Raw genomic sequence first — 17,851 nt, 5'->3', positions numbered from 1 at the left:
GAAATTGGAGCCTTAATCATATTGAGAATCCAGAAGTCTGGCCCTGCTGCTACCCCCTCTCTCAAAATCTCTTTGGTAATTTTTATCAACTCTCTCCAAAATGGTCAGAGCTTCGAGCATGTCTACCATATACGCCAGGGATCTCCTATGGTGCAATTGCAGCGCCAACATCCTGAAACTCCTGTAAACATCTTGCTAAGGATGCTGGGACACCTGTACTATTCCTTTTCTTCTAATGCACCTTTCTATATTTGTTCATTCCTTCAATACTGATTTGGAATTAAATGTTCCCAACAAGTTAACATTTTAGAGGAAAATAAACATGAATGACATACCGTAACTCGGTTGAGTAGGACATCCTTCGCCAACAGGACCGGAGGCTCTATTCATATTGTCAAAGCAACATCCATATTGTGTGGTTCTGCATGCATCTGAGGGCATCTAAATGCACACACGGTAACATAGTCATTAACGTGCACTAGCTGTCTACACATAGAGGATGCAGCCATCTTGTAGGCTGAAATAATATCAAAGAAAATGCTGATAATGTTCACTAGGAACTAGAAACATCTGTGTCACAAAGCAGTGGTGCCGTGGATCCCAAAGTTTCTCAGCATGAGGCACCCTTGGGGTCTCCATAATCTTTTCAAAGCACTCTTAAGCCAAAATAATTACCAAGTAGTCTCCCACTGTCAGATGACTGTGGCGCACACTTTGAGAACCATTGCAGTAGTGAATTGATTGAGGCTGAGCTTTATTGCTCTGACAATTTCACAACCATGTGTCCTACTTGAAATACATACAGTATATATATATATATATATATATATATATATATATATATATATATATATATATATACACACACAGTTTTTTTTCTTTTGATCTGACAACCGTAATAACTTGCAAAAGTACTACTGCAGTAAAATAGTTCCCAAAAGCTAGAGCACATATACAATGCTCAGTTATGAAAAGTTCCCACCCAAAACACGAAGGTCCTGTTGTGACATCATCCGCCTACTTTTATAAACATGCACCAGATTTTACAGGTAAGCAAAAGGGTGCGGATCACAAGAGTGGCATCTGTGAAGTTAGAAAAATTTGTGCCTTAAAAAAAAAAAAAAAAAAAAGGTTGGAAGGCCTGGGGTGCTCCAGGTACAGATTGTGTCCAACATGCCAAAAGTAGATTTAGATTTTTGGGACAAGATTATTTAAATATGCTGAAGGGATGGAGAGGGTGCATACAACCTTTTTCTTCACATAGAAAGTCCTTTTGCACCAGCTTAGAGGTGGTGAATATAGAGTTTTATCCTGTAATTTGGCAGGACGCAAGCAAATTAAGGCTGATTTGGGGGCAGAGGAAGGGGTAGAAAAAATTGGGGTGAGGTGGGGGGTTGGGTCATACCCAGTATTAGAAAGGTGTACCTAATAAAGTGGCCACTGAGTATATGATTTTATTTATATATATATATATATATATATATATATATATATATATATATATATATATATATATATATATATATATATATATATATATATATATATAAAATCACATTTAAAGCAGGCAGCAGCAGCCTGCTAACATGTAAAGTAAGCTACATATAATTACAGCAACAGGGCAGCACTCTCAGGTGTTTATCATATGTAGAGAGTTATCAAAGATGTTTTATCACTAAAGTCGACATTTTGGTGCTCAAAAGTAGATTTATCAAGATATATGATAAATGGATTAGACAGCAGGAAACATACTAAAGGATCAGCCCTTGGGTTCCTGTCACTCGGACATCCTACATTGTTGAAGCCACTGGCCTTAGTCACACCATCTGGGCAGCAGCCAAATCTACAACAAAAATAGATGTTTATGTGTTTTATAAATATAAATAGCTATGTGCAGAGAGGAACACAATGTTAGCAGAGTAAAACAATTTTTAAAAACAAATCTGGTCTCCCAAATGCAATTAGAATTGTGTAAAAAGATTCGGAACTGCAAAGAGTCATAATAATACTGTGATTTATTTTTAACATTTTCTGATTAGCAGAAGCAGTATAGTCAGCCCACTTCCATCATTGTACAGTAGGTTAAAGACATTTACTATACATTGAGAGAGCGACCCCTGACTGCTTAGTCCAGTGTTGGCTAACCTGTGACACTCCAGGTGTTGTGAAACTACAAGTCCCAGGATACCCTTCCAGCAATAAGCTGTTATATATTGGCAAAGCATGCTGGGACTTGTAGTTTCACTACACCTGGAGTGTCACAGGTTAGCCAACACTGGCTTAGTCCATAGCTTGAGAAGGCGACTTCACAACAAATGGAGGCTGGGAATGTATCTATGTCTCTATCCAGATCACAGTTAGGAAACCTGTGGCTCTCAATCTACTGTAGAGCTACAAGTCCCAGCATATTCAGCTTCTGTGTGCCTCCTTAGTGTATCATGTATGTATGAACGGTGAGGACATTTCTATACAGATCAGACAATTATTTCAAAACACAATAAACTGGAATAAGGGACAATGATGGAAAGATAATCTATACACCGCACGTCTGAGGAGATGGTCTTTCGGAATGATTTACATTTTAGAATATTTATTATTAATATTAAAACAAATAATAAACTATCAATAATTAGTAGAATAGGCAATTATTGATAGTTTACAGTGCCATGCCTACCTGCTCTGTCTGCAGTCATTGGAATTTGGTGGAATAAAGTTATCTTCATTTCTCCTAGGCGGAGAGTTGGCTGTAAAAACAAATCCATTAAAATCACAGTATGCATAATTTAAAACCTGAACAAAACATAAATAGTAGACAGTGACACTTTGTATATAAACAAGTAGCATGTAACATCAATAAACATAGCTATCTTGATGTGAGAACCTCAGTGTGTTCTAAGGAAACTGAACAAAATCAGAAATATAAAAGTCCAAAAGATTTCTGTTTAGATAAAGAACTAAGTTGAACATAAATACTTTGGTGTAGATACCTGCCTTGTGAAAGGGAGACAAGGCAACTGAAACTGGTGAATGTCCAAGAATGTACCTGTGACAGGATGGACCACCTATGCCACATTATCTGCTGTCGCTGGGGACAGGCTGGGCTTACCTTTCCACCATCCCCTTTGTTTATCCCAAATATGCCCCTGCCGTCGCAATAGGAGGAGCCTCTAGGCTCCTACACCAGCACCTAGAACCGCTTCCTTCTGATTAACTCTCGCTGCTAGGGTACTCCCTTGCTGGTACACCTGGGCTGGTATACCTGACTTCTTGCCTTCAGATCAGGGTTGCTGTGGATGGTCCCCCCCCCCCCCCCCGCCTGGCCAGAGCTGCAGGTAACGAGCAAAACATTGGCAATGGAATGCTGGGTCCACCTCAGATCAACCGGAGAACGGATTAGATTTGGGTCTAATCTGTAGGTCACAGGAATTTACAGCAGGGTAAGTAGTCGTCAAAGCAGGTTCTTGAACCAAAAGATGGTTTATTAGCTCAAGAAGTCCTAACAAGGACAGTTCACACACCAGTCTGTGGTACTAGCGATCTTTCCTGAAGCATAAATGGTATAAGAATGATACATTACATGCTCAAACAGCTCACTTTTAATACATTTCTGACATAACTCCTGGTAGAGGGTAAGCCAGCCCCCTGATGCGAGATGGTTCCGCAACGTACGAGTTATTTTTAGTATCAGGATACTATGTATGTTTCTCCAAACATAGATTTAAATGCAATTCATACTTAGCAAAATTTACACTTATCTTTGATATCCTAAAACTTGCTGTAATTTCCTGCATCCTGTTTTAGACACAGAGGAAATCTAATAGCAAGTCTAATTAAACCTTCCTGTGCCTTCAGGTGTGTTGGACACTCACACATCAAAAAGTCTAACTAACATGAGATTAACATGGGTCCTTTCTTCAGACAGTTGCAGAATAGACATTTCCTCCACTCTATTGTTATATTGAGAATTCCCCCAAACAAGTCATTTCCCTACATAATACCAGAGCCGGATTAACATAATGGGCTTACTGGGCTATAGCCCAGGGGCCTTGGGCAGCTGGGGGGCCCTTACAAAGATTTTTATTGATAATGCCAGTGATCAGGTCGGGGGTGACCCCACCCCACCCCACGACTTTCACTGCCATTTGCTCCCATTATTCTTATTAGGATCAAATTTGCTGTTAGCTGAGCCTGCCTGTTTGCTGCCCTGCTGTCAGTGCGGGTGTGATGTTCAGTGCGCTTGTTATTGAAGAGGACTCGTGAATCTATAATGCAGTCTCATAAGACTTCCTCTTTAAGCAGCATGATGCCCACTGCGCCCCCACTGACAGCAGGGCAAGAAGAAAGAAGAGGTACAGCCCAGAGCCTGCAGCCAAGTGGAGAGGGCCAGGTAAGTGTTTTTCTATATATCATGGGGGAAGGAGGAGCGGAGGTCATACATTGGGGCTGGGGGCATGATGAATTGGCGATGGGGTGGACTTTACAAATTACTGGGGGCCTCACAGTACTCTTAGAGCAGGGGCCTACATTACACATCCCCATGTAACACGATAAGTGCATTTGCAATTATACAATGGTGCCTGCACCTCTGATTGAAATACATTTTTACAATAAATTATTTCTACTTGATCCAGCCACAAATAAGTTATATATAAGTGATCCAGCCACAGTACCGAAAAAGTCCTGTAGGGTCTTCTTTGGGTTTTTGTTTTTCGTGACTTCTTAATGTGTATATATTTATTGTAAACGACACACTTATCTGACATTTTAACTGTCAATGTTTTTGTGTACTCTTTTGTTTGGAAACTCCACTAAAAGTCTTTTGAGTCAAAAAAGTCCTGTAGGGCTAAGTGATCCAAAAAGCAACTAACTAGGGATGTCTCATGTATTCTGAGGAGCTTTTGACTTAGAAGAGGCGAGTTGCCAGACCTGTTGTGAGGAAAAGGGGTGGCACGAACTTCTGGTGGATGGCACCAAGAGATAATGATGCAGGGGTCTGGATATTAAATTTCTGAAGCCTAAGTTGAGTATCTTCAGGATTCCAGCCATTAACACTCTACTTGCACTGGAACGTGGGGGGAGAAAGGAGAGCCCCACCTGTATTTTATTTTGTTGTTTTGCAGAGTCTGTGTTACATCTTTCATCTCCTTCTGTTTAAATAAAGTTGAGGGGACAGGATCTTGAAATATAAGCACTTTGACCCCATCTATCGAGATCTCTGGGCGTCCGCTTGCCTCTCTGAGTGTTTGTTCTTTTGCCCTGTAGTAGTGTAGGCATTGAATGACGCCCCTTGGCATATCAGAATCCTGGGAATGGGGGCAGAGGGCTCAGTGAGCTCTGTCAAGTAAGAGCATGTCATCAGGAGTTGAAGGAGTTAACATATGGAAGAGGGGCGTAGAAGATAATCCTCTAGCTGAGGCCCTTGGATTGATTCTGCAACATTGCGGATCCTAAGATTATCACGTCTGCCCCGAATTCTGCGTCTTTTTATATATATATATATATATATATATATATATATATATATGTATCGGAAAGCGCCAGGAGATTATTCCATATATGGACAAACTCTTGTTTTGAGGATTGTTGGAATTGGATCATCTCCTCCTCCTGTGTTCTCTCAAGCGCATCAATGTGGCTTCCGGTATCAGCAACTTGGTGACCTCATACTTGATGATTTGTTATGATGGTAGCGATGTCTGCTTTGGTTGATGGAGCAGAGGGATCTACTGTCATGGATTCCACATCTGATTTGCTCCCTGACGGTGAGGCTAATGGCGCTATCCCGAGTTAAGATATTTTAGAAGACACTGTGTAGCATTCAGCAATATTTTTGTAAAAGTTCATCTCTGAAAACCCCATACTCCATTCTTCAGTTACCTTACAGACTAAATGTCTGATACACATAGATAAAACATCCCACCCTTATGCTCACACTCTTATATCAAATTTATTTATCGTTTATCATTTGCCTACAATCACTGCCTAACCCGCACCTTTTTCCAAAAGCCTGCTTGCATATTAGGCTTAGTTTTGCTCAAATAATCCTTCAAGTAAACAATAAACCCAAAATGTATAAATGAGGGGATCAACTCAACTGAATTTATTTTCACTAAATGCTATGAAGTAAGTTCATGGCTAATGATAACAAAAAAAAGTTCATGCAGTTTGTTCTCGTATCACTGCCACATTGAGTTCAGTAATTTTATATATATATATATATATATATATATATATATATATATATATATATATATATTGTAAATGAGACTTGTAAAATAAAGAGGCACTGTAGCTATAATTTTCTGTGAGGTTACAGTAACATTTATTATTATTATAATTGTAGATGATTTGTAAGGCACCACAGTGCTCTGCGTCAGTGGACAGGGCACACATAAAACAGGGATCTTACATTTTAATGGGAAAAAGTCAAGAGCTGAAACAAGAGGAACGGGTAGTGCTCAAAATGGAAATTGGGACAGTAGTGAGTGTGTACTAGTATGAGTAGTATAGATGGGAGTAGGATAAGCTCTAGTTAAGAGGTGGGTTTTCAGATATTTAAAGATTTGAAGGTGTGGGAGAGTCTGACTAGGTGTGGTAGGGAATTCCATCAGTGAGTAGCAGCACAGAAGAAGTTTTGTAGGTGGGAATGACAGGTGGTTATCAGAGATGAGGCGCTAATCAGAATTTTGAACATTTAAATATATGATTACTAGTCAAATTTATATCTACATCAAATATAGAATTATTAAATAAATCTTTAAAATCACTTTATATGCAAAAGACTGATAAATTGCTGGAATATATTATAATAAACTGTTTGTACTAAAGAAGAGTAACTAAGGAAAAATATAGAAAATGTGTTTACTTACTTGGAGTTTCTTGCCTATATCGAGTGAGAGAGAACTGATCAGAATTATCATAGCCCCAGGTGTCTTGCATACTTGGAACCTCTACAAACACAAAACACAGTTTAGTTTAAAAAAAAAACAGATACAGTTATAACAATAGTAAATAAAAATCTTAGTAACCAATTCCTGTGCTGTTCACTACATTAAAGAGACTCTCCAAAAAATAAAATATATGTTATAGGTAATATAATGAAGGGTGATATAGCATTACTTAGATATGGTGCAAGTTGTACAGGGAAATGGTTCAAATTGTGATCATCAATGGAGAGATCATCAGGAGGAGACATTCGCAGGTAAAGAAACAGTATGAAATCTACTATTTGATAGAAAGTAGCAATAAAATGAGCAGGTTCAGATGTACAATTATTCTAAAACGTGATCAGAATAAAATGGGGGACATCATATGAAGCAGGGTTGTCATAAAATTTCAGTAACCAGTTGAGATAAATTGAGGGCAACTATAAGTAACTTTTTAGGTGATAATATATGTAAGGAAAACTGGATAGTGAGAGGTTAGATGTTAATGGGACTCAAAAATGAGAAAACCCACAATGGAGCATAACACACAATAAAATAATTCCTTACTCACAATGAGTTCAGCTCCATGCTAACGGTCTTAGCCAGTTACTGATGATGCTGTCGGCATTACGTCCAGATGTCCAAAAACAAAGAATTTGCCTCTTTAATATCCCAGGGAGGAGGTGCCTACTAACTAAGATTAAGGGGTGACGTGGGTGCCTACTTAGCAGCGCCCCTGCCCTTCTGGGTAGGAAGGGGGGGGCTGCATGGCCTTCTCCACTCAGTAAAAAGACTTGATTTTTGCACAACCTCTGAAATGGTGGAGATTGAGTCTCATTCTATACATTTAATGGGATGCATTTTTCAATTAGAAATTAAATTTTCATTCAAAATACAAGTTGTAAGTAAACTGGTAAATGTAATAAATACAGTCCCAACTGCCACTTAAGCTCATGTGTCATTTAAGCCGTACACAAGGCTATACAGGAACATATTTTAGCAAAGAAATGGAAAAGTTTCTTTAAGTGAAAGGGGCGAGGAGGTTAGATTATTGGAGTGACATTTACATTTTCTTATAGAGCGTCTCTTCAGAATGTTCCTCTTGCCACACACTTAGACGGGCTTCTCATGTAGGTGGCAAGGAGTAGGTGTGCACCTTGATTTGTGATCATTGATTAGTGCTGGTCGAACCATCCAGGTGAACCGGTGCGAACCAATGCCTTTGACTCAAGTGTGCATTGTAAATGAGGTCCACTTTTTTCTTATCCCCTGGATATTAAGCAGATGTAGGGGCCTGGCATGATGGGCGACTGTGCAAACTACTGGTTGTTACTGTACAGAAAACTCTGCTCAATTTTATTACTATGAGATGTGAGCAAAAATGAGTTGGGATTTCAACCCAAACAGCGAAACAGAGTTTCATTGCACAACTCCAAGGACCTTGTGTTGATCTGATTTCTCCCCAAGGACTGGTTGGGCTGCGGGAGCATCTGCCTTTCAGGCCCGTCCCATAGTGGGGTACCTTGGGCTGGGTTACAGGGCTAGCTGCAATTTTTCCCTTTTAAAAAGTCCCTAATAGGCAGCTGAGCAGAGTGTCGTGCCCTGGGCTAAAATTAGCCAGCCAACCCCTAAATCTCCCCTTTGTCTTTGGAACTGAGAGGATTCCTCCAGGAAACGTTCTGCCTATTTATTTTATACCAGGGCTCAGTGTGTACTACAATCTATGCTGTCTCTTCTGTAAAGTTCTATGGAGCTCTGTTGAAGAGACTGAGTGGACTCAGACAAAGGCTATCACATGTTGTTAGGTGTAAATGTCCAAAAGTGGACAGACTCTTCAAATATAAGACCACCAGTGGAAAATCTTACAGCTCCAGTATTGTGCTTCAGTATCTTGATTCATGTAGACATTTATATATGAATATCCACTACATACATCCAGTGTAAGAACACCAAGGATTAAATGTATTAATCTGCAATTGTAGCAAATCGCTGATATTCACAGACTTTGCCGTGCAAATTTAAGACATCAGTGTGTTTAAAGGCAAGTTTTGCCTTTAAACATTTACATTTACCCCTAGATGTCATTGAGAAAATAGTCATCATTTCATGTGCATCAGTGGCAGCCTCAATACTTTTACAATAGTATTGAACTTACGTTGCCGCAGGTGACAGGGCTGCATATTACAGCTCTCAATAACAGAAGGCTTTTCAGGTTCATAGGATTCACACGTCTCCGGTTCATAGAAGTTTCGGTCGTTGTCGGCACAGATCACCTGGCGCTTTCTGATTCCATTGTTACAGCTTTTCGAGCACTGACAGTAGAAAATGTACATATAAAATTAATATTAGTACACGTAAAGCATTATTCGACTGCCCTCTTAACATCTGCTGACCTCAAACTCATACGTTTAAAATAAAGTTATGCTCTCAATAAAGGCAATAACAGATTAGTACAAGGAGAGAGAGATCATCAAAGTTGGATTTACATCCCCGCACGGCTTCCTGGGATGCCACCCTTCTAAGTGGGGTTTGATGTAACTGTGAATGTGGTACAGCAGGTGGGATAAAAAAATATGGAGAGGGTTCTTGGCAAATTAACAGAATTTTGCAACCATATAAGTTTTTCTGGTGGGTGGATGAGTGGGACATACAAATGTAAATTCAGTAGCAGACATTCTTTCTAGGGAACGTTTAATGAATAATTTCCTACCAGGCCCCACTCTCCGATGTGCCAGCCGATTTCCTGAACACAGTTTTCACCAGAGCACAGCTGGCTATCAGGAGGCTTAATCTGGAGCATACAGGCAATATCCTGAACAATGGCACCAGAGTCTGTTCTGCAAGTTACTGTCCGTTTCTGAATTCCTTCTCCGCACTCGTTTGAGCACTGAAACACAATGCCCCATTTGTTAGACCAAACAGAAATAGTTTACACTTAAATCTCTTTTTGAAAACTGAGCAAGAACTTTCAGTAGCAAATGAAACAAAGGTGCTTGTAGAGGCCGGATCCTACAGAATCATCTGTCGTTCAATCAAGACTGCAATCCAGATCATATGTCTGGGCAATGAGTGAAAGCTGTCAAGTCGTTGTTAGTTGGTAGCAACATGACCCACTCAATGTAGCCATGGTTAAGGTTCACCCGTGCCAGAGTACATTAAATAATTGTACTAAAAAGACAATGACCGAGATTCTATGGTTAGAACATGGTGGAATTTACCTGAGTCCACGGTCCTGTATTCCATCTAGCACAAGCCCGCAGGTTGCAGACCTGCTGGGTCGATGGCTTTTCTGTGAATGCTGTGCACTCCGCTTCATTCACTGTTTGCTGGGACGCTCTTCCTTCATACGAAATGCAGGATACTGAACGAGTCTGAGTGCCTCCACCGCATGTGGCTGAACACGTCCCCCACTCACCAACCCTCCAGCTAGAAGTCACCATAGCAAGAACCACATCAACAAGTTTGCAATACTAGAAATTCTGATACAGAGCATGTGTTCAGAAAAGCTGAGCATTCATTGTACAAGCTCTAGGAAAATCACCATAGACAGTAAGACATCTAGCAATGTCAGCAGGTATCAATAAGTTGAGATACTAAGTTATGGACGATTAAAACGGTTTGCCTTAAAAAGTTGGAATTTCTTTATAACTTTCAGATTCAACGTGTCCACTGAAAAGCTATGGGAATGTTTGTTTTTTTTACAAATACAGGGTGGACAAATTAATATAATTTTTTTTAAAAAGCTATAACTTTGGTGTATGATCAAGTTTTTATTGTGTACAGTTTTTGGTTCCGTAAAATGCTCACTTTGCTGCAAAATGTTCTGTTCAGAAAGTACTTTATACATAACACAAAAAAGTTATCCTTTCCACCAAAGACTTTAATGCTTTCTAATGCGACAGTGCGCTATGCCCCATCTCCACTGGTCAGCAACAGACAAATTCACCCAACCATAGCCAACGCAAACAATAAAAGTTTTGAAAAATTTTGTAATTTTACATAGTTTATTACCACATTTCGAAAAAATTCCCTTTAAAAACACCACATAGCTCATTTACTCTTGTGATTTAAATTTATGAAGTTGCTTATATTCGTTTTAGAACTTTTCTTGGATGTAACATCAAACATAACAATGTCTTGCAAAATATACTTCAATGATCTTCTTTACTAATGCTATTCACTAAATTTAAAATATTGAAGTGAACCTTTGTTATAGAGACATGGAGAACTTAGAGAACAGGATGGAGAGTAAACACATAACCTGTACACTAGATGGCTGTCCACAAAAAATCTAAGTGAAAGCGCTACACATTTTATGAGCTTGAAAAAATGTTATCAGTTTGATAATATGAACAATTTGGCCCCCACTGACCTGTATTATAAAAGAAAGAAGATAAACATGAAAGTATGTATTTGTGGTAATATCTGATGGGAAAAAATATTTCTTCTCATCAAATCTATGTATTATTATCCACTAGAAGATTCCTAGCTCTTTCTGAAGAACCAAATTTGAAAAATCATTAATTATTTCTCACCTAGACTAAATGATTAATTAAAATGACATCTTTTCACATAAGTTTGCCAACTCTTTTAATTGGAAAAAAAATTAATGTTTAAAGCAACTTTAGCTATATGTCCAAAATTTCAGAACATTGGCTAACCTTGTATTCTTACAATTGTGGATTTAAAACTGGTGGTACGTACACCGATCAGCCACAACATTAATACCATCTGCCTAAAATTGTGTATGTAGGTCAACTTCATGCTGCCAAAACAGCTCAGACACATCAAGGCATGGACTCCACAAGACTTCTGAAGGTGTCCTGTGGTATCTGGCACCAAGACATTAGCAGCGGATCCTTTAAGTCCTGTGAGTTGCGAGGTGGGGCCTCAATGGCTCGGACTGTTTTTTCCAGCACATCCAACAGATGCTTGATTGGATTGAGATCTGGGGGATTTGGAGGCCAAGTCAACACCTTAAACTCTTTGTCATGTTCCTCAAACCATTCCTCAACAATTCTTGCAGTGTAGCAAGGCGCATTATCCTGCTGAAAGAGGCCAATGTCATCAGGGAATACTGTTGCATGTCAATGTAACATTCACATGAATGCCAGAACCCAAAGCTTCCCAGCAGGACATTGCCCAGAGCATCACACTTCCTCCGCCGACTTGTCTTCTTCCAATAGGGCATCATCTTTTCCCCAGCTAAACGATGCTCATGCATCCAGCCATCCACATGATGTAAAAGAAAATGTAATTCATCAGACTAGGCCACCTTCTTCCACTGCACCATGGCTCCAGCGCTCACGTACCCATTATAGGCGATTTCGGCGGTGGACAGGGGTCAGCATGGGCACTCTGACTGGTCTGCGGCTACGCAGCAAGGTGCGATGTACTGTGTATTCCAACACCTTTCTATTATAGCCAGCATTAACTTTTTAGCAATTTGTGCTACAGTAGCTCTTCTGTGGGATTGGACCAAAAGGGCTAGTCTTCGCTCCCCACACGCATCAATGAGCCTTGATCTCCCATGACCCTGTCGCCGGTTCACAGGTTGTCCTTCCTTGGACCACTTTTGGTATATTCCAAACACTGCATACCGGTAACACCTCACAAGACCTGCCGTTTTGGAGATGCTCTAACGGTTAGAGTCTAACCCATTCGTCTAGCCATTACAATTTGGCCCATGTCAAAGTCATTCAGATCCTTACGCTTGCCCAGTTTTCCAGCATCCAACACATCAACTTCAAGAACTGACTGTTCACTTGCTGCCTAATATGTCCCAAACATTGACAGGTGCTACTGTATTAAGATAATCAATGTTAATTCAATGTTAATGTTATTCACTTCATTTGTCAGTGGTTTGTATGTTGTGGCTAATCGGTGTAACTGAACTAGACGAGAAGGGCCATATATTAAGACTCTGCCCCCTAATCGGTGTAACTGAACTAGACGACAAGAGCCATATATTAAGACTCTGCCCCCTAAAACAACATCTTTCTGAACCAAAAACTTTATATCTAAATATGGTATAATCTGTTTATATAAGGCATCATGGTGCCAGGGAGAAGAGAAACCGCGAATTATTTACATATATATCTCTATTCATAGCTGTAGATGCTAAAGCAAAGCGTCAAATCACCCAGATAGATTAGATTTTAGGGTTATCCCTCAGTAGACATTAAAGAAGCCAGTTTGTTAATCCAAAGCAGCACCAAAAATAATATTATTCCCCTATTTACCTGGTCATTTTTGTGTTCACTATACGACTCCACATTGTCGGCTGATATATGTAAGACATCCTTTTACACAGAATAAACATGTATGAATAGACATGCATTTTATGTATAATATTTACAGCTATATGCACATCAAAAATATTTTTTGCAGTAGAACGATCAACAACTGTTGGTGAAAAAAAAGAAGGCGATCAGACTGGTCTGTATCCCAAGTGTGAAAGAAGGACTCCAAGGTCACGTTGCTAGATTGCTTTGCACAACAGAAGAAAAAGAAAGGACAGAATACTGAAGTAAGAAATATCAGAATGATCAAGACTGTGAGAGAAGAATGATCAGAGTGGTCAGTAGCTCCTCAGGGGCAGAACTAGAACTGCCAGGGACCCAAAGGGCAGGATTCGATTGGCCAGCAGTGCAAGATACAAGGATCACATCATTGGAAAACACCAAGGAAAAGGAAAAACTGTTTGATCAGGGCCCAAAGAGAAGGAGAATGGGTTGATCAGAGACTGAATTACGTGGATATATAATTTACTGCATATAGAATAAATTTCAAAAGATGTGAAGATGATTGATGCTTCTTTGACAATACTGGTAGAGTATGAACCATGCTTTAAACAACAGTATTACCTAATATTAAAAAAAATCTAGTATCTAACATAATGTAGATTAGTAGAAACATTCTCTACATAGCATCACAGGTTCAGCATGAACTTACCTCTTCATCTGTGGGCATGACTGAGAGCTGCACGTTCTGTTACTTGGAGGAGCTGGTTTTTCCCTGCACATAAAATCTGGATATGCTTCATTATCTATAGTGCAGAACACCAAGCGGGACTGGTAGCCTGTCAGAGCGGAAAGTCAGAAAATGAAGACAGTAATGTGCTTTTATCATAGATTCTCTGCAGAAAAATACTGGTGAGTAACCTTACCTCCTCCGCACTCAGCACTGCACTCACTCCAAGAGCCATAACTCCACTGATAGTCATCTACTTCCCCCTGGTTTGGTAGGTAGTATTCATATTGTACCCCTCGGTTGGTCTCTTGTCCAATGAGCTGAGATTTGAAACAATTACAATGGTTGTGGCGTGCAGGCAAACTAATCCATATCTCTGAACCATCCCGATTCCAGCGGGACAGTTACACTTTTAGTGCACTGTCCACTGTCCCATCCGCCATTTTTGTTCATTTATTATTAATGTGTAGCCAAATTGCAACAATGCCACCTCCTGGCCAGGAGTTGAAGTGTTCTGAGGTAACAGCCTAGATGGGTAATATTCCTACCCCAGAAGATTCTGCTGATCTTATGGCAAAAGATTGTCTGTCTTGGGGTTAATATTGGGGCATTACTGTTTCAGGGAGGCTGAATGGTTGTTTTGGGGTCAGTGTGAGAGAACATGTGTTGTACTTTTCAACAATTTATTTGTAATTGCCCAGGGCATTTAGGCTGCCTGTGTGGGTGTTTTGTAGTGATGAGGCATTTGAGGTGTGTGTTTTGGGGGTGACTAGAAGTGATTTGGTGTGAGGAGGTGGCTAACGGTGATCTGGTGTTTAGGGTACATGTAGGTGTTTTGAGGTGACTGGGGCAAGACACACTCTGCTCCCACATAAGACACGCCTACTGGGCGGTGCAAGACACGCCTACCCAGGGCTGGATTAACCATAGGGCTAACTGGGCTACAGCCCAAAGGCCTATGGCATCCAGGGGGCCCTTGAAAGTGCTCAGCAGCAGTATTGATCGGTCAGGGGCGCCCCCGGCGCCATCAGTGCTGCTGAGCACTTTCACTGCGATCCTTCACCGCCACGCTGTAGTCTCCTTACTGAGGAGATCTCGTGAGTCTCACTCTCACGAGATCTCTTCAGTAAAGAGTGTACAGCGCGCCGGAGAAGGAGGTAAGTGCCGGGAGGGGGGGGGCAGGCAGCTCGGATCACGGGGCGGGGGGCCCTCACGGGGGAATGGAGGACCCCTTAGTCCAGGGGCCTCCATTCCCTTAATCCGGCCCTGCGCCTACCCCAGAGTGCTGTGGCAGTTTCTCCCTGTCTACAATTTTTCAAATGTTGGGAAGTATGTGAATCAGAATTTATCTTACTATAGGATCTGTATGTATATATATATGTATATATATATATATATATATATATATATATATATATATATATATATGTCTAGTGGCGTGTGTTAGTCTGTCTGTGTGTGTGTGTGTAAAAAATAAAACCAAGCTGCAGCGCCACCTGCTGGGCAGAGTTATACACTGACCTACTAAATTCTTAGTGTGTGTGGAAAAAAAAATTCAGAAAGGGCTGAAATTTGGTATACTAAGATGTTTTTAATTTGTTAATTTAATTTGTTAATTGTTAAAAGTGTTTATAAAGATTTTAAAAAAAATATATATATATTTCTTGAAGGAGAAGTGACAGTTGGGAGTGGTTGGTGGTTGCCGGGGGTGACAGTGGGGAGTGGTTGGTGGTTGCCGGGGGTGACAGTGGGGAGTGGTTGGTGGTTGAGGCCTGGGCTATGGCCCAAATGCATGACAAGAACCTTTTTAACACCTTAAGTAGCTTGATTTGACTAGAATGCATGAGTATCATGCACGGGTTAACTTGTATGTATATATATATATATATATATATTAGAGAGAGAGATAGATTGAATATCTATCTATTTATAAATATATATAAATATTAATTTTCCGTCAACAGCACAGGTGCATTAAACTGAATACAGTTTGCATAAAGTACATGCTATATAACAGGGGTCAGCATGCTTCGTTTCAGCCATCATCAGCTAGTTTGTCAGCAGCAGAGCTCGGCATGCCAGACAGAAGTTTGACAGCAGCTGAGTGAAGCAGCTCCTGTGGAATGGCAGATCGGCATCTAAGGTAAGTATGAGACAGAATATGACTGGGGGCGTAACTATGAGGGATAACATAATCTGGGGCACAACTGTGTGGCATAATATGAACTGGGGGCACTATTGTGTGGCATAACAAACATTTATTTGTTTCTCCCATTACTATTAATATTATAATGATATTTGCGTTATAAAATAAGAAATAATTAAGAGTAAAATAAATATATAAATATATATACACAATGGTGGAAGTGGAAATTTATAAGTGGCGGTATGGATAATATAAGTGAATGGAATTTGATAGTTATAATCAAAACAGTAAATGAAGTGGCGTATAGCATACCACCGTATAACAGCACTCTTTGACATAAATATATGTATACAACTGGCACACCTGGGCTTGAAAAGATATTTGCCGGCGCACTGATAGAAAAAGGTTGCCGACCCCTGCTATATAAGTACATACTATAATAAACATGTCTTGTATACTCGAGAATAAAAATGTATTCATACTATGGCTTTAACTGTGAAGTCTGATTCCAAATATATAAACAAATGACATACCTCAATAACTAGAGGTTCAGTAGTTGGTCCTCTGGCTGTCAGGACTTCAGGAGCGAGATCTCCTTCGGAGCCTCGATAGTAATGAAGGATAGTGCTGGCTACATGCAGAGCACGGCTGTATTCAATGGTCCAATGACCATTCAGGTAATATTCCCCACGCACATTCTTTATAGCTGCAACGATGGATGCCAGTTGTAATAGGTCACAGACGTCAGATACAAGACCAAGTAGAAGTGATCTATTTTATATTTTTATTTTTTTATTAAGTGTTTAGATTACTTGCCAGTTTCATGGAAAAACATCACTGGCAATATCTAGTGTTTGTTTAATGATCTTAAAAGCATATGAAAACCGTTATGGACATTAATATATGTAAACGTTTGTGTATTATAATGCTAAATAACATACAATAATAATTTATATGTGATTTTACTTCAATAAATATGCCCAACATTTATGGTTAGTTTTAGAGAAAACAGATATTACAGAACTTCTCCACTGCACATTGTTGTGGACCAGATCAGAAGATTTATGGTCTTGCAAATTTAGGTCCAATTAATACTCTTTCAGACTGGAAATTAGTGGATTCACACATAGGACAGGGTCGCTGATATTACAGCAAACTTAACTGACATGAGATGCTTTATCATTTTAGCTTATTGTCCTGTATCCGAATCACTTTTAGACAATGGATTAGAGTTGTGAGAGTGGCTACAGCTGTTTGCCATGGACAGGGGATAATGTAGTCTACTAAATTTTATTTTTTATGTTACTAATACTACAGTGGAAATTTATGGTAAGACTAACTAAACAATGTCCGCTGTACAGTCAGATTGCTCTCAATTTACCTAAGAAGTTCCTTGTAGGTGCAACTTCCTTAATTTGGATATTGGTAGCTCCAGTTGGAATGGTGAAGAGTTGACTGTAGCCTGAGGGATGAAGGGTGCAAAGAGTGACAATCAGGATGAGAATTGGATGATTATGACATTTGTTCATGACACAGCATATCAAATATGATATTGACACAGACGGGGAGAAATAAAAGACTAATATTTTTGGAATGGGTGGGAAAAAAAAGCAGCATGCTCTGTACATGTAATATTTCACCACAATGCTTTTTTGAGTGTACGATAATACAAACAGTTATACAGCAAACAAAATATGTGCAGACTATGTGATGTGAGATGGTAAAATAGTATAAACTAGACATTAGTTCGACTCCATGTAATCCCTAGGGATTTCAGACTGATGATCTCCACCACACTAGTTCACGA

The 17,851-nt window shown here is 39.8% G+C and overlaps 1 protein-coding gene across 2 annotated transcripts in view; it reads right to left on the bottom strand.

The window, feature by feature from the left end:
* The window catches only part of PAPLN (papilin, proteoglycan like sulfated glycoprotein), a 92,301-nt gene that overhangs the window by 16,053 nt on the left and 58,397 nt on the right, over nt 1–17,851 (bottom strand). The window contains exons 9-20 of one of the 2 annotated variants that reach the window (XM_075192202.1): nt 17,426–17,506; nt 16,578–16,750; nt 14,095–14,218; nt 13,881–14,007; nt 13,169–13,228; nt 10,145–10,352; nt 9,637–9,813; nt 9,082–9,238; nt 6,870–6,950; nt 2,675–2,744; nt 1,753–1,843; nt 336–441 (exon numbers count right to left, since the gene is read on the bottom strand). In XM_075192202.1, the coding sequence (XP_075048303.1) occupies nt 336–441; nt 1,753–1,843; nt 2,675–2,744; nt 6,870–6,950; nt 9,082–9,238; nt 9,637–9,813; nt 10,145–10,352; nt 13,169–13,228; nt 13,881–14,007; nt 14,095–14,218; nt 16,578–16,750; nt 17,426–17,506 (1,455 nt within the window). The remainder of the gene's footprint in view (nt 1–335; nt 442–1,752; nt 1,844–2,674; nt 2,745–6,869; nt 6,951–9,081; nt 9,239–9,636; nt 9,814–10,144; nt 10,353–13,168; nt 13,229–13,880; nt 14,008–14,094; nt 14,219–16,577; nt 16,751–17,425; nt 17,507–17,851) is intronic. The other variant, XM_075192203.1, reaches the window with a different exon arrangement.

Source organism: Mixophyes fleayi, chromosome 12 (genome assembly GCF_038048845.1).
Source record: "Mixophyes fleayi isolate aMixFle1 chromosome 12, aMixFle1.hap1, whole genome shotgun sequence".
NCBI classification, from domain to species: Eukaryota; Metazoa; Chordata; class Amphibia; order Anura; family Limnodynastidae; genus Mixophyes; species Mixophyes fleayi.
This window is presented reverse-complemented; position numbering and strand designations above follow the sequence as displayed.